This window comes from Cynocephalus volans, chromosome 3 (assembly GCF_027409185.1).
Source record: "Cynocephalus volans isolate mCynVol1 chromosome 3, mCynVol1.pri, whole genome shotgun sequence".
In the NCBI taxonomy this organism is placed as follows: Eukaryota; Metazoa; Chordata; class Mammalia; order Dermoptera; family Cynocephalidae; genus Cynocephalus; species Cynocephalus volans.
Window position 1 is genome coordinate 102817125 of NC_084462.1, and position 27327 is coordinate 102844451.

At 42.2% G+C, this 27327-nt stretch overlaps 1 protein-coding gene and 1 pseudogene across 1 annotated transcript in view; both read left to right on the forward strand.

Annotated features, from left to right (window-relative positions):
• The first annotated feature begins 1010 nt into the window (after nucleotides 1-1010).
• The window catches only part of RYR3 (ryanodine receptor 3), a 491041-nt gene continuing 464724 nt past the window's right edge, over nucleotides 1011-27327 (forward strand). Inside the window, exon 1 of the mRNA XM_063091474.1 lies at nucleotides 1011-1069. Within this exon, the coding sequence (XP_062947544.1) occupies nucleotides 1019-1069 (51 nt within the window). The 5' untranslated portion in view covers nucleotides 1011-1018. The remainder of the gene's footprint in view (nucleotides 1070-27327) is intronic.
• Nucleotides 4929-27327, forward strand: part of LOC134371730 (tigger transposable element-derived protein 1-like) — a 90517-nt pseudogene continuing 68118 nt past the window's right edge.

The window sequence follows — 27327 nt, forward strand, 5'->3', positions numbered from 1 at the left end:
GGAGGCGAGCGGCCTTCCAGGGCCTAGAAGAGGACCCTCTGTATGTTCTCCCCTCTGTTCCCTTTAGAGTCCACAGTGCTGGCATTCAAAAATGCAGAATAATAGAGTTACGGGTGGGCAGAGAGAAAGCGTTCTGATGCCACCTGACTTCCAAATTGAAGATGGAATGGGAGCCTCCAGAAGCTCCCTGGAAGACAAAGAGAAGTTACTGCAACCCTGGACAATCGAAAGGTTTGGTAAAGTGTACTTATCGGATTTTGGAGAGAGGAAAGGGATTTTGGAGAGGCGCACAAAGGCCTATCCACGGAATTGTAAACTTTGTAATGAATGGACAGCCACCCCCACTGCACTGCTCTCTCCCTGCTGCCCCGAAAACTAAGGCACACCCCACTCAGCCTTCCGCAGCTGAGGGTCCGAACAAGGTACGCGGGTCTGAGCAAGGCATTAGAGTCCAGATCTCACATACACGCACACACATCCGCACGCACGGACAAAGTGGCCAAAGCGAGAGGGTTGGTGCCCAGTCTGGGTGTTCTGGAGCCAAGCAACTGGCCTTTGTTCGTGAATCGGGCAGGGTAGGGGACATCCTCCCGTCGCCGCGGGGCGCGCGCCTCCGCTGAGTGTGCGGTGCGGTGCCCGTGCAGTGTCGTGCAGTGCGGGGGAGGCTCACCGCGCGGGCTCGGGGTCCCCCGCCCGCTCCACGCGCCCTGCGCTGCGCTCTCCGCGGAGCCCGCGGCCGCCGCGCACTTGGCTGGGGCGAGAGGCGAGAGGCGAGAGGCGAGAGGGGTGGGCGGGCTGCTTGGTTGGCGCTGGCGCTCTGCAGTGCAGTGGAGTGTTAGCCCAGCTCCCTATATGGTCGGGGATTAGCTCGGCGTTGCTGAGGCTGAGCCAGGAGCGGGAGGAGGAGGAGGAAGAGCAGGAGGAGGAGGAGGAAGAGCGGAGCAGCCGCGCACGCCGAGCGGCTGTGGGGGGGAGCAGAGGCGCCGGAGGCTGGGGCACCGCCGACGCCTCGGGAGCCATGGCCGAAGGGGGAGAAGGAGGCGAGGACGAAATCCAGTTCCTGCGGACTGTGAGTCTCCGTGGCGGGGGCGAGGCGGCGGGCAGGCGGGGAGGAGCGCGGAGCGGGGTGAGGAGGGGCTGCGCGGTGCCAGGTGCCCGGCTGCAGAGGTGGACCGGCCACCTACCCGCGGGGCCACGAGGGGCTGCGTGGGAAGGGGCACCTCTCCTGCCTCCCCCTTCCTCGCCTACCGCCACCCCTACCCCAGACCCCCACCCCGGACTGCTCGCTCTCCAGGCAACTTGCGACTTGGTGTGAAACCTTTGATGCCCAAACTTCCAGCCGGGGTGTGCTCGTGGTTGCCCTGACCCAGAAGATCAGAGGTGGATCACTCAGTCCCCGAGTCGGCCCTCTGTCACCTCTGCACTTCCGTCCACCCCTAGCCCCTTTCTCCTCCGAGGAGCCCTCACGCACTGGGGAACATCTGGGAAGGAACCAGCGGGGACCCTGGAGCGAGCTTGGAGAGCGGGTCGGGGAAGCGGGCGCAGGCGCTTGGTCCCAGTCCTGGGATCGCTGGGAAGGGAATTCGCACCGCGCTGCCCCTCTGTCGTGGAGCCCCGAGCCGGCAACTGCTGCTGGAGCCTTACTTGACCGACTGCCCGACGGGCGAGAGCCTGGCTTCTGCTCCAGGCTCCAGCGAGCCCCGCAGAACTGGGAAACCCCGATCTGTGGCACCGCGTCACAGGTCCCCTCTCTGGCACCGGAGGGCGCTGCTTCACCCCAGATTTTAGGGGAGGGGGGCGAACTGTGTTGCGGCCGCATCCCCCATGCCCCTTGGAAGTTAATGTAAAGTCTTTCAAGGTGGACGGCCACCGGAAGGGGCGGGGGGCATCGAGATGCATCCTGGCGCTGATTTTAGCCACGTGACCTTGAGCAAGTCGCATAATCCGCCCCACCTAGCCTCAGTTTCCTCATGTGTAAAATGGAGAAAATAACCAGCATTTCAGGGTGATAAGGATTAAATGAGATACTGAATGTCATAATGTTTTGTAAACTGTAAATTGCTCTATAAGTGTTAGGTAATTTTATATGCGCTGTCTAGCTCTCAGGAATTAGAATGAAATATTCTTTCTTTCCCTTTCCCTCTCCCCTCTTGCCGTGTCCTCTCTTCTGACCTGGTCTTTGAAGATCACAATTTAACTCTTGTCCATCTTTTGGACCATTCCTTGCCCTGGTTGAAGTGCTGCCTTCTAATTCCCTTCAGTTCCTCTTCTAAGCATGCTTCCTTTGTCAGGGGTGGGAATTGGATCTTATCTGGGGGACAGGGAAGGACCCACCAGCCTCCTGATACTGCTGAGAGGCCAGAGGTTTCAACATCTTTTCATCCTGACTCTGATCTGCAGACCCAGACCGCACCCTTATCTCTTACACTGCAGTGGCCCCACGGTTTCAACTCATTACAACCTCTTTGGTGGAGAGTGCTCTGTTTGCCCCAAAGCCCTGCGGAATCCTTTGGCTTTCCCTCTAATAGGTGTCCCAGTATTGGGTGAGTGGCAGCTCAGGTACTCCCTGCCTTGTACCCTCCCCAAGCAGTCATTTCTTCTGCTTATTATTAACGATCTTCTAGGCACGATTGATTGAAGAAATTCTCTTCAGACAGATAGGGTCAGTGTAGAATAGATGACCCAAGCACTTAAGGCTTAGGAACCTGGTGGTTTTCTTGAGATCCCCTTCTTATGTGTTTTCTTGGCTTCTGTGGCTATCTTCCCTGACTTTTTCTCCCCATTGGGCAGTGTAACTGGATTTTGGTACACTGGTAGCCAAAGCTTGTCATAGCAGTAGTTCTTAAAATTTGTTTGTGTCACGGGCTCCTGCCCCAGAGATTGGAGCTGATGGACTTCCTTCAAAGCCCATCCATGGCCTCCTGTGGGGTTCAAGGCCCCTTGGTGCAGAATACTGGATATCAGTATGTCTTAGAGGAAGAGCTGGAAGTAACCATGGGGGTGAATGACTCCAAATGTGGCATTATTGATTCTTTTCCTTCTAGCAATCACTTTAAGTATTTTTTAGGTGTGTTTCTCAGTTCTTTACCCTACGAGGCAGCTTAACTTCTTCATCTTTAGCTTCCTGGGAAGAAAATAGGTGATGAAACTGAAGTACAGGAAATCAAGTGACTTGGCTGTGGTTGTCCAGCAAGTTACTGGTAATTGTCATTATGTAATGTTAAATTAAATTCCACTAGAGCCTAGCATTGAGCATTACTCCAGAAATTAGTCTTAAGGATATGCTGAGAGAACTGCAGCTTTCTGAACTTGACACTCCCTCTTCAATTGTGAATTAGACAAAATGACTTACTGGAACCCAATCACCATGAGCTTTTGATCTTTGCACAGAATTTTGATTTTATCTTGCTGCTTTTAGAGGAGTCAGGAATCACTGGGCTGTGCTAGCAGTGGGATTTTCTTACCTTTGAACTTGCCTGGGTTAGAGAAGCTATTTCACTTTGAACTCACTCACTTACCTTTACCTTAGGGTTTCTTTCTTTTCCTCAGAAAATATGTTTTAAAGCATTTTGGCCAAGTGCTAGTCATATAATGAGGAGTCACCTTAACATTGTCCTGAATGAGAAGGTGGCTGATATTTGACAATGGAATAGAATCATATCTTTGCAACTGTGAACTTTAGAGGATGGCATCCCATAGAACAGAGGATTTTAAACCTAGTTTTAAAAAATAGACCTTAGAATAGCATTGTGCCTCCTAATCAGATTGTTGGTGGTTATAGTGTCATGTTTATTGTGATAGTGCCAAAACTGAAAGCAGCTAGAACTATTGATAGCCTGAAATGAGACAGAATTACTGCAGTAATCGCTATAGGTGTGTGTGGCATGGCATTAGACACTTGCTAGGTGGTGGTGTTCATCTTGGTTGCATCTGCTGTACACTTAAAGCCTACCCCTTACTAAGTAGGGGGCAAGCCCTATACAAGCGGTTTGGAAGCTTAAGCACATCATGTTAACTAAATGCTCCTGTCCCCCAAACCTTAAAAAGGTGGCATTAAACTACATACCCTCTTCTGGCCTTCTAAAATCACTGACACTTTTGTGTGTCAATGACAGAGAGCCAGACAGACCTCAGAATCTTCTTTAAGGCTTAAGATTTTCTCTCCCAGTGCCGTTGGCAAAGGCATCCTCCCCCCTTCCGATTGTTCTTGCTGACGTAGCCAGTGTCACTGACGTGGCTCTCTGAAGCTGCCAGCCGCTGATCCGAAAGCAAGCAGTTGTGGTGAGAAGAGCGACAATTACCCTATCTCCAGACGGTTGGTGGAGAGGCTGGCAACACATCATGCTCTGAGATGCCAGGGAGAAGATGTTTTCTCCCCCATCTTTCCCTTTGGACTACAGGATCCATCTAAAAAACAAAAGAAAATGAAGCAAAACCCCAAGCCTTATTGTTTTTAAAGCATCACAGTCTTCTCCTTGCCAACCCCCGCTCTACCACAAAGTTAATTGAAACAGAACTCAGAGTGAGGTGGACATTTATTTCCATTAGTCTCAATTAAAGATTGGTCATAGACTGCCTAATTTAGACCTCCCTGTAGAAAGTTATCTGCCTTCGTCTAAATTTGCAGCCCTTGAGGGACAAGAGATGGCACTTGGGTTGAAAATCAAGGACTGCTCCCTTGGTCTTGGGTTCCTCCCTGCAGAGTCCTGGGCATATCCCTGAATTGAGCCACAGCACTCATGTGAGCACACTGTTCCAGGTTGCGGTGACAGTGGACTTTTACCTGGTGATTTATCAATTCCCGCTCCCTTCTCTCCTTAGCACAGTCCATTTACATCACAGCCGCATGATGCTAGTGTTTTGGTAGCTTTTCCCCAAGGAGGTAGTGGAAGGAGGTGAATACCTTCCTCCAGGCTCAGTGGCTCGGGATGCCGGTGAGTAGTAATGGAGAGGTGCTGGAATGCAGACCCCAGACACCTAGGCAGGAAAAATTGCAGAGCTGAGCCCAGCTTTGCTGCTGAATTAGGTGTGATGGCTCAAATGACAAAACTCAGAATATTCCCACACTCTGGGCTTCCCAGGTTCACTTCAGGGCTTCTCACCTTCTCGGGCTCTTTTCCCTGGGCTTCTCAGTGCTGATCAGATTAAAGACCCATATCAGCACAGCTAGACACCCCATATCCTCTCCTTTCCAGGGAAATGTCCTTAGTAGATGTGAGAAGGAAACTGGGTCCTTTTCCCAAAGGAATTACCTTGAATCAGAAATGCAGTAGAGGGTGGTGGCTCATGCCTCTGCTTAAGGCACGATTGCCCAACCAGGGTTGTCTTAAAGATTTTAAGTTGCTGACCTCTTGGGAGAGGAGGGGATGACGGCTGCAAACTTGGAAATATTTGGAATGCGACATGGCCCACTGTAAAAGGAGACCAAGTAACAAATCTGCAGTTGAAGGGTATATGTCTGACGTCTGTGCATGTTTTTTTCTTATGCTGATATGATTACTAAGCAAGGATGAGGACACTTAAGTGAAATACATTTTTTTAAACAATTTTCAATTTATTTTCTAATATTGGTTTAGAGGAAAAAGAAGTACAATCATCCCTCAGTATCCATGGGGGATTGGTTCCAAGACTCCCCACGGATACCAAAATCTGTGAATGCTCAAATCTCGCAGTCAGCCCTCTGTATCCTTGGGTTTTGCATCCTGCGAACACTGTACTTTTGATCCACAGTTGGTTGAATATGCGGATGTGGTACTTGAGAATATGGAGGGCTGACTGTATATTTATTTTTAAAACTCTGCTGATAAGTGGGCTCGTACAGTTCTAACCCGAGTTGCTCAGGGGTCAACTGTGTATTTCTCCAGCGCCTTAGGGTTGATGTGAAGGGAAAATGTTGAGAAAGAAAAAGTTCAGAGGAATTTATCTGGAGAGTAAAATCCTCTGATAATTATTTTCAAAAGGTTTGTATTTAAATGGGTCTCTGTTTATTTGCCTCTTTGCTTGTTTTGTGATAACTTATTTTCACTCCTTCTTGGGAAGGATATTTTATTTTATAATTTGATGTTTCCTTTACTTCCCACTTAAAGCACTTTTCATTTAGAAGCCATGGACTCCATCATCTTTGAATTGACTTGGCATCCTTCTGGATGATTCTTACCAACCTCTGGAGTCCCTATGTCTTGAGAACCTAGTACTTTAGCTCATTTCCCACAACCCCCCATCAGTAGAAACTCTTCTAAATTAGCTCCGTCCTTAAAGCTACCCTTAATACAAGATTTATCTGCTAGCAGTGGAATGCTATAATAAAAAAATTGAACTTAGAGACAGATATTCTTATTTCTAGCCCTAGTTCACTGTGACCTTGAACAAGTCACTTAAGAACATTACGGTTTTGTTTTCCGCACCATATGGGGATGGAACCTGCCTTAACAGAAGTGTTGTGAGAAGCAACAGTAATTCCAGCAATACCCCAAATGAGAGAAGAAGTTGTATTTCACAGGGTGTTATCATCATGTCTCTCCTGCACTAGGAAACAAATCCTGCTTGTGATCGGATCGTGATGCTGGAGAGGCACCCAGCTGCCACACTCTCTATGTGGACTCTTCCAGAGGTCTTCACCCCCATCTAGAGCTGTTGGACCATCTCCAGAGCTGGTCTCACCCCAGTGTACCTGGGCAATTACTTGACTAAAACAATCCCTAACTTTTCTCCACCTGTTTGATTAAAAGACTTGAGAAGGCAAGTCAGTTGGTGTGATAGCTTTTAAAAGGCCAGGTAGGCTCCCAGGATTACGGCCACCAAACAGAACATTCAGAGTTATTTTTTTACCTTCTCAGAAAATTACCAGAGCTACTGTTTCCCATAGGACCACCTTGTCTTACTGGATCCCTCTACCCCCTCCTGGCTCTTCTGTGAGCCCATTCTTTCTTTCCCTTAGAGCACTGGCAACCAGCTTTCCTGTAAAACCAATGCAACTTTTCCTCCCAGACATTTTGCTGCTTCAGTCATGTTTGCTTGGGGAGTCAGAGCAATGAAAAGTTCCTTTTGGCTGCACCTGGATAGAGCAGATGCTTTTGTGTTGAGGAGCCCAGCCAGTGCTGAGGCTGCAGGGCCACAGTTCTCCCCCCGGGAGCCAAGTTGGGTCTTCCAGGCTTCAGGCTGGTGTCCTCTCAGCCATCATCTTGTTTGGAAGCCAGTGAGGTATTTTCGGGACAAAGACGTTTCTGGCCACTGCAGATATCCTTGGTTCAGGGCTATTTGCCATCCTAGCACCTCTTCGATTAAGAGAGAGGGCAGAAAAAGCACTAGCACCTTAGCCCTGATCCTGCTACAGGGATGGGCTTCTGGAGGTGCCAAGTTTTTTTTTTTCCCTCCTTATGTCACTTCTGATTCCTGGTTGTTAGAAAACTGAGTTCAGATCAGCTCTGAGACCGATGATGCAGTATTCCAAATAAAAGAGCTGTGCCTCCTCTCCTCATACACACGTTTTCCCTTCCCCAGCTCAGAGCACTTTGCTGACTCAACAGTCAGACATTGGGCTGTTGTCCCTTGAAGTGGGACACAGCTTTACAAGGAGGAGGCACTGGGGCACCAGGGTGATTTCTTCTGCCTTTCACCTCACTAGATAGTGAACTCCTCATTGATTTCAGGTCTCCCAGCCCCTAACCAGGCTTATCTACTTGAGGAGGGCTTATTATTATTATTGGATGCAGTGCCCAAGAAAAAGGAAAGCAAACATTCTATCCTAAAATCAGATTAGAACGAGATTTAGAAATTACACTCAACATGAGCCCTTGCCTCTGGGGTGACAGCTGCTTGCTGCTGCTTACTTCAGAGTGCAAAGGAGGCGGGAGAGAGCTCTGGAGACAGAGCTGCTGCACCAGTGCAGAATGGTACAGGCCATCAACAGTTTTTCTTTTGACTTCAGTTTATGGGTGGCTTAATGCTATGGGAACCAGCCATGTGACAAGCGGGCAGCACAGCTGTGAGGTATGTGTAGGAATACAAGTCTGGGTTGGTGTGGTGTCAACATGACCCTTGTACATATGCAGAAGGATATCTTTCTCCTTGGTCTGTCTTTGGGATAAGGCATTGCCCCAAGAAATTCCCCCTATCAAAATACTGAAATGCAAAATTAACTCAGCAGGTACCATTAATGATTAGCATCATTAGCAGCTGAGCAGAGCCGGTTTGTGAAGGAGCAGGAATTGGATTGGAGGAAGATGGAGCTCTGGGAGCATTGTTGAGAAGGACAAGCCTGAGTGGGACTGCACTGGTCCTTGGGGGACACTGAGAAGGAGAAGAAGCACCAGGGCTCAGGAGTCTGGGCTCTGGGGATGGTGGTAGAGACACTCTATGTTGATTGGACCTTTGAGAAGAGGAGAGGAAGCCTTGAGCCACCTGGGAGAACGTGGCTGACCTCATTTCAGGCATTAAGAAGAGCATATTTGCAGCCAGGATTGGTACTCATAAATTATTTTAGGTAATTCAGAATTAGAGACAATACTGAGAAAAAGAAAATCTCAGCTTTTTATAAGAGGAGGTGGCTCAACATCCAAGTGAGAACTGAGGTGCCTCCTTTCTGAAGCAGAAAAGTGTTCAAGAACCACATTATCAGTTCTCATAGTCGTTGATGTGCTGCTCATCCTAATCCCAAGCAAATGCTCCAGAGTCCCTGAAATCAATTCAGAACAATTCCCTTAGCAAAAAAAGGAGAGTGCTAAGGGGAGCTGCCCAGCCCCAACAGAGCGAGTAGGAAAGCCTCTTACTGGAAGGTACAGGCATTGCAGCCCACCAGTGACAGTCCTGGCATTAACTCTCTGATAATTTCACAGTTGAGTTCTCTAATGGGCCTAAGCAGAGAGAGCCAGTCAGTGAGACTACAGGAAGAAATGGAAAGTTCTCCATCTATGGCACATAAATGTCCACAGTGTAAGAAGTATTGATTGGAGCTGCTGCACTCTGTGCCATCGACCAGTTCCAGACCATAAATCATCCTAGGGCAGTAGGAGGGATCCAGTTGGCTACAATACCATGTTGAAGCAGAGGCTGAATCCAAGAGATCAAAACAAAATAGGGCAGCTGGTCCTAGAGGCGTGTGAGCCCCTCATAAGCCTTTTCATCTCAGTCACCAGGACACATGGCTACTGTTCTAAACTACAGGAGTGGCTCACTTCCAAGTCATTCTCTCTTTCATCCAGGCTAGCTAGAGGAGAGGAGTTCAAGAATAAACTTGAACAAATCTCATCTCTTTGCAAGAGGCATTTTAGGAAGAAAAACATAACAGAGAACACAGCAGTGAGATGGGTAAAGTCAGAGCTAAAGCATTCGCTCTATTCGTTGGCATTTCTTTTGCCAGACACCTGTATGATTGTCTGCCCTTCCCTGGGTTTTAGTTCATCCATTTATAAAGGCATCATAACAATGATTACATCTCAGGGATGCTTAAATGGACTCCATGTCTCTTCCAGGAGAACTAGATATGTACATATGGAGGGTTAACTTGGAATAATATTTGTTTGATTGCCTAAAAACGTTCCTATCAGCCTAAAGCATGAGCCTTATATTATAAACTCCAAGAACACAGGGGTCTTAAGTACAGTCTATCTGTAGATTGGAGGGATGATAAACTTAAATAGTTTTGGGGGAATGCAGGTGGCTAAACGTGTGAATCGGGCTTTATTTGCAAAGAGAGGTAGTCCTGATGTATACATCCAAATAAAAAAATTCTTAACACTGCCAGTCAAGCAAAACACATCTGCAGCAGGATTTTGAGCTGCCTGCCAGTTTGCAGCTGCGGATGAACCCTCAGAATCTGTTTGAGTGAATGCACTCCCTAGAATGCATGAATATTTTTATGAGTAGAACCAGGCTCACATGACACATCAAGGTCCTTGGATGAAAATGTCAACATAAAAGACAATATATCATTTTTCACAGTGTATAAGAGGCAGATTGGCAGGCAGACATTAATAGACTTAATAAATGATAGACTTTCTCATCAAAATGAATTCAGATTTTGCTAGCCTTTAAACACCCTTTAAAATTGTCAGATAGATGTAGACAATCATGAAATTGAAAGTAAGCAAGGTATCCATTCAACATTTATAGACCGACTACTCTCTGCCTGGCCCTGAGCAAGTTGCTGGGAGTTACACAGGTGTAAGAGACATCTTCCTGTTGGACGCCTCTGACAGCTGAGGGTCAGAGGAACTTCAGTCTTGTTTTGAGACAGCAGGGATATCAGTCACTTCAGATGGATTTATAAGAATTTAACTTTTCTGTGTTTCTATGGTACAAAAATTTTCCTGTTAAAATATATGACCTTGGGGAAGTTTCTTTACGTCTGGACCTGTTCCCTCATGTGTTAAATGAGGGTAATAATAGTGCTTGTCTCTATTGTGAGGGTTGTTGCGAAGATGAAGGGACTTAATCCATGTAAGGTGCTTTGAACGGTGCCCAATGTATAGTAAGTCCTCAATAAATATTAGCTATTAATACCCTCTCAACAAACAGTGTAAATATTTACATTAGTCACACTGGCTATTCCAAATGTCATTGAACATTCATTTTATAGTTGGAAAGTACAAAGGGACAATCCCTTGTTATTGTTAACAGTCTTGATGCCCGACATTCTGCTTAACTGTAAATATGAGCAAACCCTGTGAATGCAAATGAGCCTGCTGGTTCAGGCCAGCTCTGAGAGAGTCTACTTTGCAAAGCCTCTTGATGCAAATGCTGATTGACCTTTCCCCAGGCAATTTTTAATTACCCACATCAATAAATGGGTAACATGAACTGGAGAATCCTCAGCCACAGACGGCTCATCGTCTTTGGTTTGGGGAGATTTTTTTTTTTTTCCAGCCCATGTTTAAGTATAGAAATTTTCCTTTCTGGGAATTCACTGTATTTCTAACAACACAAGTTCATCCCAATGTAAAGATCTGGCTATTCACCTTCTCTGATCCCTTCTCATGTCTAAGGATGCAAAGAATGAACCTAAAGTAAAGCTGGATTCTCAACTGCCCTCTCTCCTGAGGGGTCCTGCGCAGGGCAGTGGTTCAAGCCTCTGATTCTTACGCCCTCTTTTCTTTCAAATATTATTCCCATCTTTCTCCCCTCTGCTTTCCATGGAATTAAACTGAATAATATTGTTACTTAACTCTATTAAGAATTTTCCCTTCCTTGGATGAGAGTAGATGTTTTCCCTAATTAAAATTCTGTGCTCCTTAAGGAGTGACAGGTGCATAGGAGGCTGGCACGTGGGCACGGTTCCTTGTTTTTGATTAGGTTAGATCTCCTTAATTGGCTCTTCATTTCACTCATAAAGCTGGTCCCAACAACTGAAAGTTGAATTGGACTAAGTAGATGGGAAATTTAATTTCAAAAAATTAAAACAAGATTTCCCCAAATAATAGAGAACGGATGGGTGTCAAGCTAGGGGATAGGGGTTCACAGACACCTCAAGCCTGTAGTACAGACTGGGTCACCAGACCTCTCAAATGCCAGGCTGAGTCACCAGACCCCTCACACAAGACCATGCTAGGTAATTGGGAAAGATCCCGGGAGCCATTGGCAGATGATACGAGCTCCGTCCTCAGCTGTAGCAGCAGCAGTAGCAGCAGCAGTGGTGGCCTCTCAGGGCATCCCGGGGGCGCTGGCAGCAACAGCCTGCAGCAGTGATAGCAGCCTCCCTGTGGCCCCCTCCCCCGCCCCTCGGGGCATCCTGGGGGCTGCGGGGGAGGGAGCGTGGATCAGAACCACTCATCCTTTATACTTAAGTCCATAACCCAGGACACCTGGGCGCACATGCGCAATTACATTAGACAATAACCAAGGAACACCTGGGCGCACGTGCATATTTACATCAAGTGTTCCGCACGATTCTGAACATCTGAGGGACCCTGACCATTTTCCCAACAATAGGCTTTTGGTTTCCTTAAAGAAAGGAAGAGATTTCTTCTGGTGCTGAATCTGGGTGTTTCACTAACTAGTAGTAATTTCACTTTTTAAGTTGAGAATAAAAAAGTAAATTATATGGATGAGCTAGTTCATCTATTCCAGTCTCAGTTTCCTATTTGATAGAATGGTTAAAATCATAACTAATTCACAGGGAGGGGTCAGCATGAGGTGTCCAGACCCTGAGATTCTCCAGAGCAAGGCCCTATTTTATGGCTATTTGCTGCCCCTCTCCCCTCCAACATCTGATAATGTCTGACGTTTGAGGATGTCTTCAGAAAGAATACTTTATAAAGTACAGAATGTTGTAAAGATGTTAGGCATGCATATTAGAACTTGGGCAACTGTGACGTCTGATTATGTATATATAGAGCTCACTAGTCTAATTAAATAAATTTGAGATCAAGTTATTCTGACATTTAATTTTGTAAATAAATGTTATTGCACTGCTTATAATTAGGCATGATTGTACACAATTCACATATGTGACTATAATTAGTATAAGTTTTGCCTAGCCAGAACAATTTTTTTTCATGGAATGTCCTAGTACTATTATCAACCCTAACGTCAATGGTTTCTCTGGCACCACGTATCATTTTTAGATCATCATTGTCACCATTGTCATCAATATCAACACGACTACCACCTGTAGTTTCTGATAAGAGAGTGGTTAGGAGCTTATGGTAGGACAGACCTGAGTGAATTCTGGATCTGTCACTTCCTAACTCTGAGACCTTGACAGTTTCCTCATGTCTAACATGTCTTAAAAGGGGGTATTAAGAACTTTCATGTTTGTAGAACTGTAATGAGCATAGTATCTGGCTCATACTGTTTATTTTCTCTTCTGTGCTACAATATAAGGTGGGGTATGTAATACATTTTTTAATGATAGATCCTATTCCCAATGCTGGGGCTCCAGCACTCATGCTGCCCGTGCGTCTGTGAGCCACCTGGGATCCTGAAACAGCTGCTCTTCAATGATATGGTAACTGTTGGGGGGTAGACGATGCACTTAAATTGTTTATTTACTATAATTTCTAACTCAATTAATTGGGGAAAAAATCTAAATAGCTCTCCCACCTGCACCCTGGAAGCCTTAGCCAAATGAAAACCTGTAGGTGTGCATGCATGTGTGCTTAATTTTCTGAATGCATGAAGTTTGCAGTCCCAAGTTGTGCTTTTAACAAACAACAGCAACCTATGCCTGACTCCCAGCTGTTTGGTCGGTGATGACAAATACTTTGACTGATCCCCGGGCTTTGCTCTAGTCTCTGGCTGTGCTAAGTACATGTCACTCATGTTCATGTCCTGGTGAAGCCTCCAGAATACACACAGGATGGCAAATAACTTACAAAGCCAGAAGAGGCTCCCAGATCTACTCTAAACTGTCCCAAATTAAGTGAAAATTTAAAAGCAAGCTTATTGGAGTTTTAGAGTAAAAGAGGTTTAGGGTTAATCTGTCTTTAGTCTATAGGTTAGGTATAATATGTGGTTGGGGAAAATATGACCTCTTTGCCCCAGAGATCTTTCTCACCATATGACATGGGACATGGAATTCCTGACATTCAAGATACTCCTTTGTATTAAGGCATTATCTCCAAGGAAAATGTACTGTCTGGGGGTGGGGAGAGTGGATTTAGTTGTCAGTATACCTCCTCTAGGATTGTCAGATTATCTAGGAATAAAACCTTGGTCTGATTTGGGATTGAAAGGTAAGGGCACTGGTGGATTTGCTTCCATAGTAGGTTATGCTGGATCTCTTGAGGAAATAGGGGGAAGGGAGGGTACATTAAAAAAAAAAAACATACCTAAAGATTAAGAATAGGGAGTAAGGGGGCCAAGCATCACTAACTTCGCAATTTTTACCCTAATGTTGTTTTACAGATGCCAATATTTTAGTTGGAACTCAGTGCTTTCCATGAATAGAGGAGTGATTCTGATGGTAAATGTCTTTCTTCTCTACCTACCTTTCCTCATTTTTGATACTTATCACCATCCAGCATACTGTATGTTGTACTGACTTATCCTGTTTGTCTCTCTCCTACCACACAAGGGCCAGAATGTCATCTTTTTTTTTCTTTGCTATATTCTCAGTACTAAGGATGCTGCTTGACATATAGTAGGTCTCTGTAAATAGCTGTTGAAAGAATGGATGAATCCTCACCTGCTGGCCTTCCAGCCTAGATGCTAACCTCGCTGAGCTCTCTCTGCCTAAGTTCCCTTCTCTGCCCTCATGGTTGGTGAGACTTATGTAAGCAAAGTGTGTGTCACCATGAAGATAAAAACCCAACCATATCATGGAATCATCCACTGGGGATCTGGGAACCAATGTCTCAGTTTCTGACATCCACGACGTATTTGAAGCCAGCCGTGAAGACTGAGAAATCAGGGTTGCTTGGACATCACATATATGTGTGCCTGTATATGTCTCAGGATGGACCACACATACAGGATATTTTAGGTCCTTATAGAAATGAAAAATTGACATAGGAAATCCCATATGTATGAGACATGTCTGCTCTATCATTGATACCAGTTTGATGACTATTCATATTTTTATAGTTTTTGCATTTCCCTATGATCTCAAATTGATGCTTATTTGAGAAACTGAAGGTTATTTTGATGTCAGTCTGCCTTGGAAAAGATCTTTGTGTGCTTTTAAAATTTCTGATCTGTACCAGATACAAACCAGTAACCACCCTATATGGCCCCTTTATTTCCATGAGATTCTTGAGCATTATTGACAGCAGGTACCAGCACCCTCTGCTGGCATGTGAATATGCAACTTGGAGCATAAACCTAGTCATCATTCATATCTATAGATGAAGTGGAGCCATTTTATTGATAGTTCAAGTTATTGGATAATTCAAGATTAATTTTTGTTTGGCTTTGAAATGTACTTTGCTACTTTCATGTTGCTCTCTTTGTTTCTATTTTTGTACTATTCCTGTTTCCTAGTCCTCCTTTAGAACTTACAGGTTCTTCTGAACCTTTTTCCGAGATTTTCCCCTGTAGTGTCCTAACTTCCCATAGGGCTGTTTCCCTTCCTACAGGACTTCCTCTTTCTTTCTTGTATGAGTATGTTGAGGTATTTTTTTCAGTGTCTACTAAAATAAATCAAAACTAATACCTTTTTAAAAGAACCATAAGACATTTATAGCTAGTTAAAGACCCATGGCAATCATCTGTTAATTTTTGTGTTAGGAAACTGAGATGCCATCCGCATCCATCTATTCAATCAACAAGCATTTATTGAGTACTTACTATGTGAAAGGCATGTGCTAGGGACAGGAGATTTAAAGGTAAGCAAAATACATAATCCCATTCTCAAGGATTCTAAAGTGTAGTCAGAGAGTTAGACATCTAAAGAACTAACAATAAAGCAGAACAAAATGTGTTAAATAATGGTAAAAGTTATATACCCTAGAAAGAATAGTTAATTTTGACTAGAGAGTCAGGGAAGATTTGAAAAGAGAGGGAATATTTGAACTTAGTGGATTCTATAGGGTGTTGGTTGATTGCAAATGTGGTTAAAAGGACATTTCATAAAGAAGGGTCATCATAAAGAAAAACATAGTCGTGAAAGTATAGGACATGTTCAGGAAACTGTAAAGACTAGAGCACAAGCAGTGGTACATGGAAGACCGTATGAGGAGATAAAACTGGAAAACCGTTCTGGGAGCAAATCAAGACGGTCTGGCCTTAATTTCTTAGGTAATGGAGATCTAGCTAACATAAATGCAATTAAGTCCAAAATTTTTACAGCATATGCTTATGTTCTTTCACTACTATGGTTTTGATAAAGTAGGATATGTAGATATAGATTATTGAAGGATGTTTTTTATATTGGTTTCTTTAATTCACAGTTGTATATCTCATCCTTTAAGAATATGCTTGGCTCTTTAAGGACAGCTATAAATCATTTGAGCAACTGCATCTGGAAAGGCTGAACTTGAGAGATCTTAGACTATTAGTAGGAAAGAACCTCCACTAACAGAAAACTGGCCTTTCCTCTTGAATGGAAGTGAAAGAAGAGTCTCACATTGCACCTAAACTTTTCTTCATGGAATGAGGATTGTTCTATAGCTATGGAAGATGGTTTGCCTTGGCTCAAGCCAAGGGGTTTGAGGTGACAGAAAAAAGAAGTCGAGAACTTATAGAAAATAGAAGCTGATTAGCCTTACTAAAGGTCTTATTGAGGACTTTGGTGGTTGAAAGTTAAGGATCATCAGTGTCCCTCATACCTCAGACTGTTAAACTTACATGGATCCTCCAGTCCTGCCAGAAGACTATCCCTGGTCCATAGGACACAGGAGCCCTTTTAAAACCACTAGTGATAGTGTAGTACAGCCCTTTCTTGAATGCATGTTTATAGAACTTACTACTCTGGTGCTTGCCCTTTGGAACCTACCATTCAGCCACAACTAATAGGAAACATAGGAGATCAGAGTTCAAATCAGCACATTCAGATTGTTTAAAATTTTGTTAAAAGTTTAGTAAGTAATGTGATTTAAAATAACTGTTAATTATTTTCTGAACTAAATAATCTGGTACTTGATCATATTGTGCAAAATTTGTTTCTTGGTACGTAAGTCTCCTTTTCTCCACAAGATTGAATCGCTCTCTGGGGGCAAGGCCATCTTTATTTAGTTACTTTTATTTCTTATAATTCCTATCAGTGCTTATATTCAGGGACACAGTGACTCAGTGATTATTTGAATGACTTTTCCTTCATCTTTTCTGCAAGACCTCATTGCTTAGACTAGATATTCAGCAACCATTACTTCAGAGCCCCACCAAATGGTGTGTTCTTACCTAATTATTTATAAAAAGAGACTCCACATTCAGAAATTTGCAAGTTCCATTCTGCATTAGACAATGTGAACTTCTAATGAGAATCACTCTTATTCCATAAAATGTAAAAGGCGTGTGTGTGTGTGATTAAATCAGGGACTCTGGATTTTTGTTGTTGTTTTTTCTGATATATCCCAGTGAACAAGATAACACTTAGCCCACAGCATGTGCTAAATAAACATATGTTACACAAACATAAAATGAAATGGAGAAAACATGAGGAAACACAAGTTAATTTGAAATCTGATACCTCATGCTCTATTTAAACTTTAAATCTGGTGTCCAGCTATGTAGTATCATCGATTCCCCTTTGGGGGCTGTTACCACAAATCTGCCCACAAACATCCTTGTCTTTCTAGAGTGCTTTGTCTTTCCTTTTTCAAGCTTACTGTTGTTCCCTTGTAGATATGCTTAATTAAGAGGGCCACCCATCATAGCTTCTTTCTTTCACCTTATCTTCAGTCGTCCCCTCTCAGTTCCCTTTCTTCAGGTCTAAGACCCTGTGCTACATCTTCAGTTGAGCTCCTGGTCTATCACTAATCCACATGGGGTCATTCAAGTGAATGCCCTGGCTAATACTTTCTTTGCTTTCATCAAGAGCTTCATTATATTTTTGGAGACATTTCTTATAAGCAGTTATGAGTGCACATATTTCCTGTGTTTTAGTTAAAATTGATCTGTATCCTTCTTTTCCAGCTGTTACAGAGGTATAATTGTTATCTTGGACTTTGGTTTGTGGATCTAATATTGTCATTCAAATGCCCAAATTACTTTGTAGACTTTTAATGAACCCAGACCTGGCATTCATGTAAACATGTCTAAAGCTGTAAGAGAACTTTCTCCTTCTCGTGCTGATTCACTCTTTCTTCCTTCATCCCTTGCTTACTTTTTCTACCTTGTGTTTTTCCCCGCTGTCTTTTTTTCCTTGTTTTCGGCTGCTTTTCTCTTTCCTTGTTTCTTGCTTTCTTTTCCCAGTCTTTCTTTGGAAATATCAGTAAGTACAAGTAAAGGTTAGCTCTGGAATGATAATCTAGGCCAGAAGGGCTCCAGTGAAAGGAAACCTAAGGTCAGAGTGACAGCGACTGCTCCCTGTTTATTGGCCTTCTGTAGCTGTCTATCTCATTTGGTCTGCAAGCCTAGGGACTGTCTCCTGCCTCCTGTTCTTTCCCATCCCCATCTCCTACCCTGACTTAGAGAAGGCTTCTGGAGGATGCCTCAGGCACATGGGCTGGTGATATTTTTCCCCTCCTATTTCACATATGGGCAAGAATTGGTATGTAGTTCAAAGCTGGGTTTCCATGAGTAGGTCAGTGGCAGATATTTATCTGTCTCCTAAGAAACAAAAATTTTCATGTCACCAGGGAAATCACTTACTGAGGAACGCTGGTGCTGCTTTAAAAAGTACCAAAAAATGTATATAAAAACTAGAAAGTCAGTCTTTAAATTTACGAAGAGAATATACTTGGCTCAAACCTGTGATCTATGTAGGGTTTTAAAGTTCATTAAGTTGTTTGATGAGTGAGGAATTGATGGAGAAAAAAAGAAAATTGGTATTCCTGAAGGGGTATTTACATCAGGTTCACTCATTTCAGCATGTGGAGTTATTTCACTTTGGTGCATTTTCCTCAAAAGCACTGGACATGATACATGCTAGAAGCTGGAGCTACACTAGTAAATGCTTACTCTCCAGTTCTCAGTATTCTCAGTACTTCTTAACATCAAAATCTTTTCCCATTACAACATTATCTGTTCTTACGATCTGACAAATGATAGTCTATTTTTTATTCAATGTCTGCTCACAGGACTAGTCTATGCCCAATATAAACATCCCACAAGATGGTACCCAGCTGTAGGAGACTCCAGTCGGTGTTGCATGGAGACATTGGTTACTGTTGTCTTCATCTGCAGTAATGTAATGCCAAGAAGGAGACATTCATCAGAATCCAAAAAATGGAGCCGAAAGCTGAGTCAAGAAGGCAACAGCTGGTAAATCAAGAGGGCAGTGAAAATGGGCAACAGGGAGTGAATGAGCCTGGATGAACCTACAAAAACCCTAGGGTCCTTCCGGGCAGTCTCCTTACACAGGCTTGCAGCACTCTTTGTCTACAACAGTCACAAGTCAAGCTGGTCAGTTTTTCCTTGTGTTATACTCTATGGAGGCACCATCCTGACCAATTAATCTCATGAGTAATTTAGCTCAAGGTGGTGATTCTTGTTGGCTTCAATTTCAGGGTACATTTTTTTTTGTCCCAATACAACTGGGTTGTACTCTTTTATGGTCTCTACTGTCTCTCATTTACCAGCCAACCTACCTGTATTCCTTCTTCATGCCGTCTGTTTATTCCCAGAACTTATACTAAGTAAAGCCCAAGAGGAGTTTCTTTGTTTTTGTTTTCTCTGTCCTTGTATTTCCCTTGCTGAAGTAGCCTCCTCACAGGAGCAGTTGACATAATGCCATTTTTTTCTTCCACCAACACACATACCCTTTCCTCCTTCCTACACACAGACCCTGGGGTGCTGCTCGCAGGAGGATTCATCCAGGGGGCCCTCTAGCCTATGCTCTAACCTCTCCTACTCTTCCTCTCCTTTAGAGTTCACCTGTGCAGTGGTCCTTCACATCATGATATTGTTTAGTATCATATTACTGTTTTTATGAATTAATTTGAGCTGGGTATTAAAGATTGACCAATACTGTATTCCCAGATAATTTATTTTAAGATCAGTTTTCAATACTTTAATTCATATAAGTGAATAGCAACTGGAATTCTAGACATGCTAGTTGCAGGATGGCATATGTTGCAGCTGCTACTCAGAAACACCCTAGTCCCAAGGTTATCAATCCCCTTTATCAGTCTTATGGATTTAGTTGCACAGAAATAAATTGAACTTAAAAGCAGTGAAATATTAGTTTTCACAAGATTCTCTCTTTCAAGACAAATCGCCCATTTAGCATTTGGGTGGTACTCTTTGCTCTGCCTGTAGTTCTGCAAACTTGGTCTATTGCTCATTTTTCTCTAAAATGAATGCTCTGCAAATGCAGGGCACTCACCTTGTTTCTGTGTAGCTGCTTTCCCCAGGGGCAGTGTGATCAAGTGACGGATTTATGAGCAGAGTTGAATCCATTTTAAAAGCTGGTTTTTGGAATAGAGCCTCTTCATCCTACTCTATGTTTTTAATCCTTCAGAATTAACAACTTTATTCTAGACAAATGTACTTTGGACCTCTTGTAAGAATCATCTTTTAAAATTGATTCATTCTCTTTCATATATTAATCTAAAAATGTTCTTGATGTCTCAGCACCTTAGGGTATATTCATGTAGTTAAGAATGCAGAATAACCTGTCCTTAAATTCATTCCACCTATTACCAAATAGCTGTTTAATTTGCTGATGTTCTTATGAGGCAGATCACCATCTAATTCGACATTTTAGGAGGAGGTACTGAAGCATAGCCTGGTTTAATTAAGTAATTTTGGGTAGGAAAGTAGTTGTTTAACTAGAAATTGACTCTTAGTCTCCTTGTTTCAGTGTGTAATGACAATGCCTCTAGCTATTCTGCTATGATAAAAAAAAATTACAGTATATAAGAGGGTTCTTCGAACAGTTCATGGAAAAATAGAATTAAAAGATAATATGAATCTTTCCATGAACTTTTTGAAGTACCCTTGTATTTACACATTAAGTGCTAAGAGAAATAAGATATCTAATGAAAATTATCTTTCAAGAATGAAGAAGAAAGACATTTTCAGACAAAACAAACCTAAGAAATTTGCCACTGACAGGACTTAACTAAAAGATGTATTTCAGGAAGAATAAAAGTGATCCCAGAAAGAGGGTCTAAGAAGAAAGAATAAATGGTAAGAAAAACAAAATTAAAAGAAAATAATAAACACATCCATGTGAAACAGTAACAATATATGTAAATTGTGGGATTAAAAAATTAATATGTATCCAAAATTCTAGATGATAATCACATGCAAATAGCATGAAAAGAGGGAGGTGTTTGATGATAAAGATTTCTTAGTTCTTTTTATTGTTGTAGGAGGGTAAAGATATTAATTTTAGACTTTAAGTTAGATATGCAAGTTAAAATTTCTACAGTAGCCTAGAAAGAAAGAAAAAGGGAATGAAAGAAGGTCTGAAGGAAAGAAAGAGGAAGGAAGGGAGGAAAGAAAGAAAGAAGGAAGGAAACGAGTGAGGGTGGGCGTCAGGGCATAACTTTCAAGCAAGAAAAGAAGAAAAAATGTAGTGGGGGAAATTTCAATCAATCTAAAAGAAGACAAAATGGGAAGTACAAAATCAGATGCTCAAAATATCCACAGTAATAATGACCATCAGTTTAATGGATGTCTCCTACAATTAAAGCCAAAGATTCTCAGAGTGGATACATAAACAAAATTCAGCTATCCGGTGTTTACAAAAGATATACTTAAGACCATAAGACATAGAAAAACCTTAAACAAAAATGTTTTTAGAAATGAATAAGGACACTGCTTGTCTGCCTAAGAGGTTCAGTTTACCAAGAAGTTATGAAAGATTTGATTGATATGTATCTGAGGACATAAAACAATAATGGTCAGTGCTACAAGAAAAAATTGGTAAGTCCACCATTTAGTGGTAGATTTTAACACTTTTCTCAATGATTCATTGGTCAAACAGATAATAAATAAGGATATAAAAGGGTTGAAAGATACAATTAATAAGACACTACATCTAACAGTTACAGAATACATACTTTTTAAAGCACATGCAAAAATTGTAAACGGTGATCATATACTATGCCAGAAATAAAATTTCTGAAATTTTAGAGAATCAGTATCATACAAATTATATTCTCTCATCATAGAACAATTTAGGTTAGAAATCAATAATTAAAAAGATTCCTCAAAAAAACCTCATGTGTTTGGGAATTTAAAAAACACACTTTCTAAGTGATCTTAAATAATTTTCATGAGTGGAAGTTACACTAGATATTAGAGAACACTAAGTTCAGAAGAGTTAAGAAAATACTATACAGAAAAACTTGTGATTTAGCTCAAGTAATACTTAGAGAAAAATCTCTACCCTTAAAGCAAGTGTTGGCAAAACTTTTTGTAAAGGAACAGACAGTGAATGTCACTATTGACTGTCACAAGTCTGCTATAACTACTCCAGTTTGCTATTGTAGCACAAAAGCAGTCATAGACAATATGAAAATGAATGGGGTGCCTGTGTTCCAATAAAACTTTATTTACAAAAACGGTCAGTGCATTATTTTTGGCGCATGGCTTTTGGTTTACTAACCCCTGCCTTAAAGGCTGATACTAGAAAAAAGAGAAAGGTTGGAATAAAGGAGCTAATCATTTAACGTAAAAACTTACAAAAAAAAAAAAAAAAAACAGAAATAAACCTAAGGCAAGGAATAGGAAGGAAATGATAAAGACAAGAGCAGAAATATATAAGAAGAAAGATTTTATAAAACAAAGCCAAAATGTTGTTATTTTAGAAGACTACTTTAGCCTGGGTCTTCCAGAAAGTAGAAACTTAGGTAAAGACTAAGGTTTCTAGCCCTTTTATTTGGAAGGTACAAGCCCAGCACCGTGAGGGTGAAATAAAAAGAGTAGCATAAAGCACCAGGAACTGTCAAGGACACGGCACATTGGCTAGCAGGCACAGTGGTCAGCAGTGTGATCTTTCATCTGAATTTGAAAATAGTGGGCTGATCCAGCACAGGTGGGCTCCATGCAAGAGAAAGAAGGTGTTCAGGAGAATCTAAGAATGCCCGTAAGATTTGTGCTGCAATACAAAGACTAACAAAGTGTCTAAAACTCTGAAAAGACTGATATAAAAAAGAAGAAAAGGCCTGAGTAAACAATATTAGGAATGAAGAGTACATAATTGATGCAGCAGAGATTTAAAAGATAAGAGAATATTATGAGCCACTTTATGCCAGTAATTCTGAAAACTTAGGTATTAGTCAAATTCCTAGAAGAGTATAAATGATCAAAACTGACTCCAGAAGAGAAAAAAAATTAGAATGTATCTATAAACTATTAAATAAAATGAACAATATATCACCTCCCCCACCCCCCAAAAAAGAAAAGGTTTCCTTCAAAAACACAGGGCAAAGTCTACGACAACAACAACACAATCAAGCAACTGATAATTCCAATCTTGCAAAACCTTTTAAAGAGTAGAAAAAGAAACACTCCCAAATTAATGTATGAGGACAATACAGCCTTTAAACCAAAATCAGTCAAAAATTATTTAAGAAAGGAAAATTACAGTCCGAGTTCACTTTTGAACATTGATGCAAAAATCCTAAACAAAATATCATCAGACTGAATTTATCAATAGATGAAAAAGTGAATAATGATGACTGTCAATTGGTACAGCCACTTTGGAAAGTAAGCTGACATTACGTGATAACATGGTAAAGCTGAATATACACATATCCCACGGCCCACCAATTCTTCATAGAGCCTCTACACTCATGCACATGTGCGTCTGGTGAGGGTTTAAGCATGTTCACAATATCAAACAACTAGAAACAAAACACATGCCCATCAACAATATAATGGAGAAAGTTTGTGTATTATACACATATATTCATATGTTTATAGAGAGAGCAGTGAAATGAATTAGCTACAGTTACCTGCAATTGTGTGGGCAAATCTCATGAACATAATGGTGAAAAAAATAAATCCTTAAAAACTACAAACATTTGTTGCCTCTTAAAAACAAGCGAAACTAAACAATATGGGTACATACACATGTAGTAAGACTATAAAGGAAAGCAAGAGACTGAAGAACTGCAAATTAAGGATAGCTGCTGCTACCTCTGGCAGATGAGGGTGGATAGTTAGAGGGCTTCCTAACATTGGCAATATTCTGTCTCTTATATTGGTGGTGGGAACATTGGGTTATTGTTGTTATATTATGTATGATGTTTCACACACATGCAGAGAAAAAACAAAACAGGTATTCTCCAGCAGGAGTTAGGACTACTACACACTGGGACCCAAAGGAGTGAAGGAGCGTGCTAGGTTCTGGGAGTGGAGAGGTGTGGCTGCTGCTGCAGCCTATGGAGGTGGTAGGGACATGGCCTGAGGCCACATGGGAAGGGTGGATAGGATTATGAAGAGCTTTGTCTGAGATTTGTGTTTTGGAGGGAAGACTTCTGCCCATATTTTGGAGAGGATATTGAAAGAGTAACCCCAGTTACCAGGGGTTTAGTCCAAGCAAGAGATGACAAAAGTGTCATCAAAGGCATTGGCAATCAGCATAAAGAAGAGAGGGAGGATCTGAAAGATATTTCAGAGAGAGAATGGACAGGATTGGGTGCTGCCTAGTGGATATGGGAGATGAGGGAATCGAAGTCAAAGGTGATTTCAGAAGTCGAGGATTCCAGCTGGCATAATTAGATGGGGTAATATGCCATTACTTGAGCCATGGAACACCAGAGGAGGGATGTTTTTGTGGCCCAGAAGAGAAGAAAGGAAGAGGATAGATTGAGCTTGATGTGTATATGAGGCACTTTTCTCCAGGGTTGGACTGTCCAAAGGGCATTTGGCCACTGCCCTTTCTAGAAACCCATCCTGATACTATTGCCTGCTTCTCTTCCAAAGACAAACACAGCATACCTTATGTTATTCAGTCTTCCTTAGCTTCTCCCAACTTAGTGCCCCCCCCCCTTAGCCCTTTAATGAGGGACCACAGCTCTCACATCACTGTGCAAAACCATTTCGCAAATTGCAAGTTCGGAGAACTTAACTTCTGAGCAGTGCCTGACCCGTGCACATGGTTAGGAAGTCCTCTTCTTAGTGTCTGTCATGCAGACAGAACAGCCTTTCTAGAGGTTTGTTTCTTTAGGTGTTGGAGTCTTGATCCAGAATTCCAAAAATCACTTAATTAAAATCAAATATTTCTGTCCAGAGAATCAGAAGACCTGTCTTCTAGGGCTGCCAAAATAAAGTTCCACAGACTGGGTGGCTTAAACAGCAGAAATTTATTTCCCACAGTTCTGGACACTGGATGTCTAAGATCAAGGTTTCACAGGCTTAGTTTCTCCTGAGGCCTCTCTCCTGGGCTTGCTGGTAGTCATCTTGCTGTATCCTCACATGGCCTTTTCTCTGTGTGCTAGGATCCTTGGTGTCTCTTCCCCTTCTTGAAAGGACACCAGTCCTACTGGATTAGGGCCCCACCTTTATGATCTCATTTAACCTTAATTATCTCTTTAAAGGCCTGTCTGCACATACAGTCTTATTGTGAATTAGGACTTTTAAATATGAGTTTGGGTGCACACGATTCTGTCCATAACACCTGGAGTCTAATCATGCTCAACGACACACTAGAGGTATGATCTTGGGCAAGTGGCTTTTCCTTCACTCCTGTGCTCTCATCTGAAAGTGAAGGTGCTTCTTAAACTTTACTATGCATTAGAGTCATCTTTAGGGCTTGCAGAACCACACAAAGCTGAATCCCACCCCGTAGTTTCTGATTCACTGGAGTGAGTGGGTGAGACTTTGCATTTGAGCAACTTTCCAGGTGCTGCTCCTGCTGCTCCAGGGACCACTGTTTGAGAACCACTGGAGTTGAATGACTTATGTGGTCCTTTCAGATTTGTTATTCTATGATGATTCTGTGGGAAAGTCACATCTTGCATCCTTTCTCAACTAAGGTTCCTTATCTGAACCACAACCTGGACATTGATTGGAGTAGCTGTTTTCTCAATTCTCCTAAAGATGCTACATAACTAGTATCATCTAGATGCACAAGAAAGAAGTTCATTCATCACAGAGAGTTAGGACATTGAAGTTTAATTCTCTCATGGAACCCCTGTTGGAAAAGGCTGATATTAGAGGCCCAGTCATGTTGAGAAGATTCCAGTGACGAACTTTCCTCAAGGTGGTGTTCATAGCCTGCAGGAGAGCAGAAACCCTATCTTAGCTGTCATGCCTTCTGTCCAAAACAGTTAAAAAAGAGAAAACAAAAAGTTTTAGAGCTCAAAGAGATTGTAAGTCATTTCTAGACCAGAATCATATTTTTTTCAGAGGAGGAAACTGAGATTCAAAGATAATTTACCCGAAGTTACACAGCAAATTAGTGGTAGGGCCAGGACTGGAATCTAGGCTTAATGATTCACTTGGCCAGTCCAGGCATTCCATACCTCCTTAGCATGGTATACAAATGATTCAGCAGGGGAAGTAAAAGAATCAACATGGGAGTGGGTGGCCATCATTTCTGCTTCCAGTGGGAGCAGCAGGTCCTGCCCCTGCAGCTGGGTTTGGTGCATGAACTCAGCATCTAGGAAGGTAGCATATGCTCTGTAAGAGCTCCTGCTGGGAGCCTTTGCTGACTTCTGCCCCTGGCACCTGCAGATTTCCATAGTGTGGGGTTTAGAAAACTGACAGTTTGTTACATTGCCTTAGCACTCGATTTTAATGCCTTAGGAATAAAATCAAGGTGATGGAAGTTACACTCATAAAAGAAATGTATGCACTTTGAAAATTGAGACATGTTCATTCTTCTCAGCTGAATTGAGATTTAGTGTTAGTTTCCTGAACTGAGATCAAAACTCTTCATGCCAGTTTTTCTTTACATACAAGAGTACTTCAAAAAGTTTGCAGAAAAATAGAATTGAAAGATAATACAGATCTTTCTATAAACTTTTTGAAGTACCTGGCATCTGCTTGTTGAATTGATATTCATCAACTAACTATTGAAAATACATTAATAGACGGGGTTTCCATAACCTACAATAGATTAAAATATCATTTTCAAGGAAAGCAGGTTTTTAATTTCATGTACATGATATTATCCAATGATCTTGTTTAGTGTAGTTAAAGCCAGTTCGTATCTGTAAGTTTCCTTTTTCAGAATCCTTCTGCTTTCCCCAAATTAAAAACCAGAAATAAGATGCTTCTCTTCAAAACAGCATGATTTTCATTTTGTAAAAAATTTGCTCCAGCTGCCTGAATCTATGCCTCAGATTTCCAGTTCACATTGCTCTTATAATCAAACTATAAGTTTCGCTGCCATACTCTGAGACTAAACCTCAAAACCATTTCCAAAAGAAAAAGATTTCTAATTGATATTAACTCACAGGTCAGGAGTTTTGTTCAATCTCTGTCTTGTAGATCCTGGTCAATGTTGGAGAACAAATTGCAATACGTGGTGAGGTATCTAGATACTGTGGGGTTTTGCAGGGCTGCAAGTGAAAAAAATCACAGAATTGGTTGTTTTTTAATGTTCTACTCCAGTGGATTAAGACAGAAATGAACATCTACAACGATGCTATTTTTGATCATGGGAGTGAGAAATTGGAATCGGGAGCACGATTTTCATACCTTCCCACTTCCTCACCGTAGAAGCAGAAAAGCAGCCATTGAGCTAATGCACGGAGATCTCTTTACTAGGAGTACAGTATTTTACAGCATCGTTACGGTATAGGTAAAAAGAATCTGTTTCTGCAGGTCCTCTGAAAGATCTGAGTTCATAAAAGCATGGGGGTGACTCTTTGCTCCCCCACAAGCTCC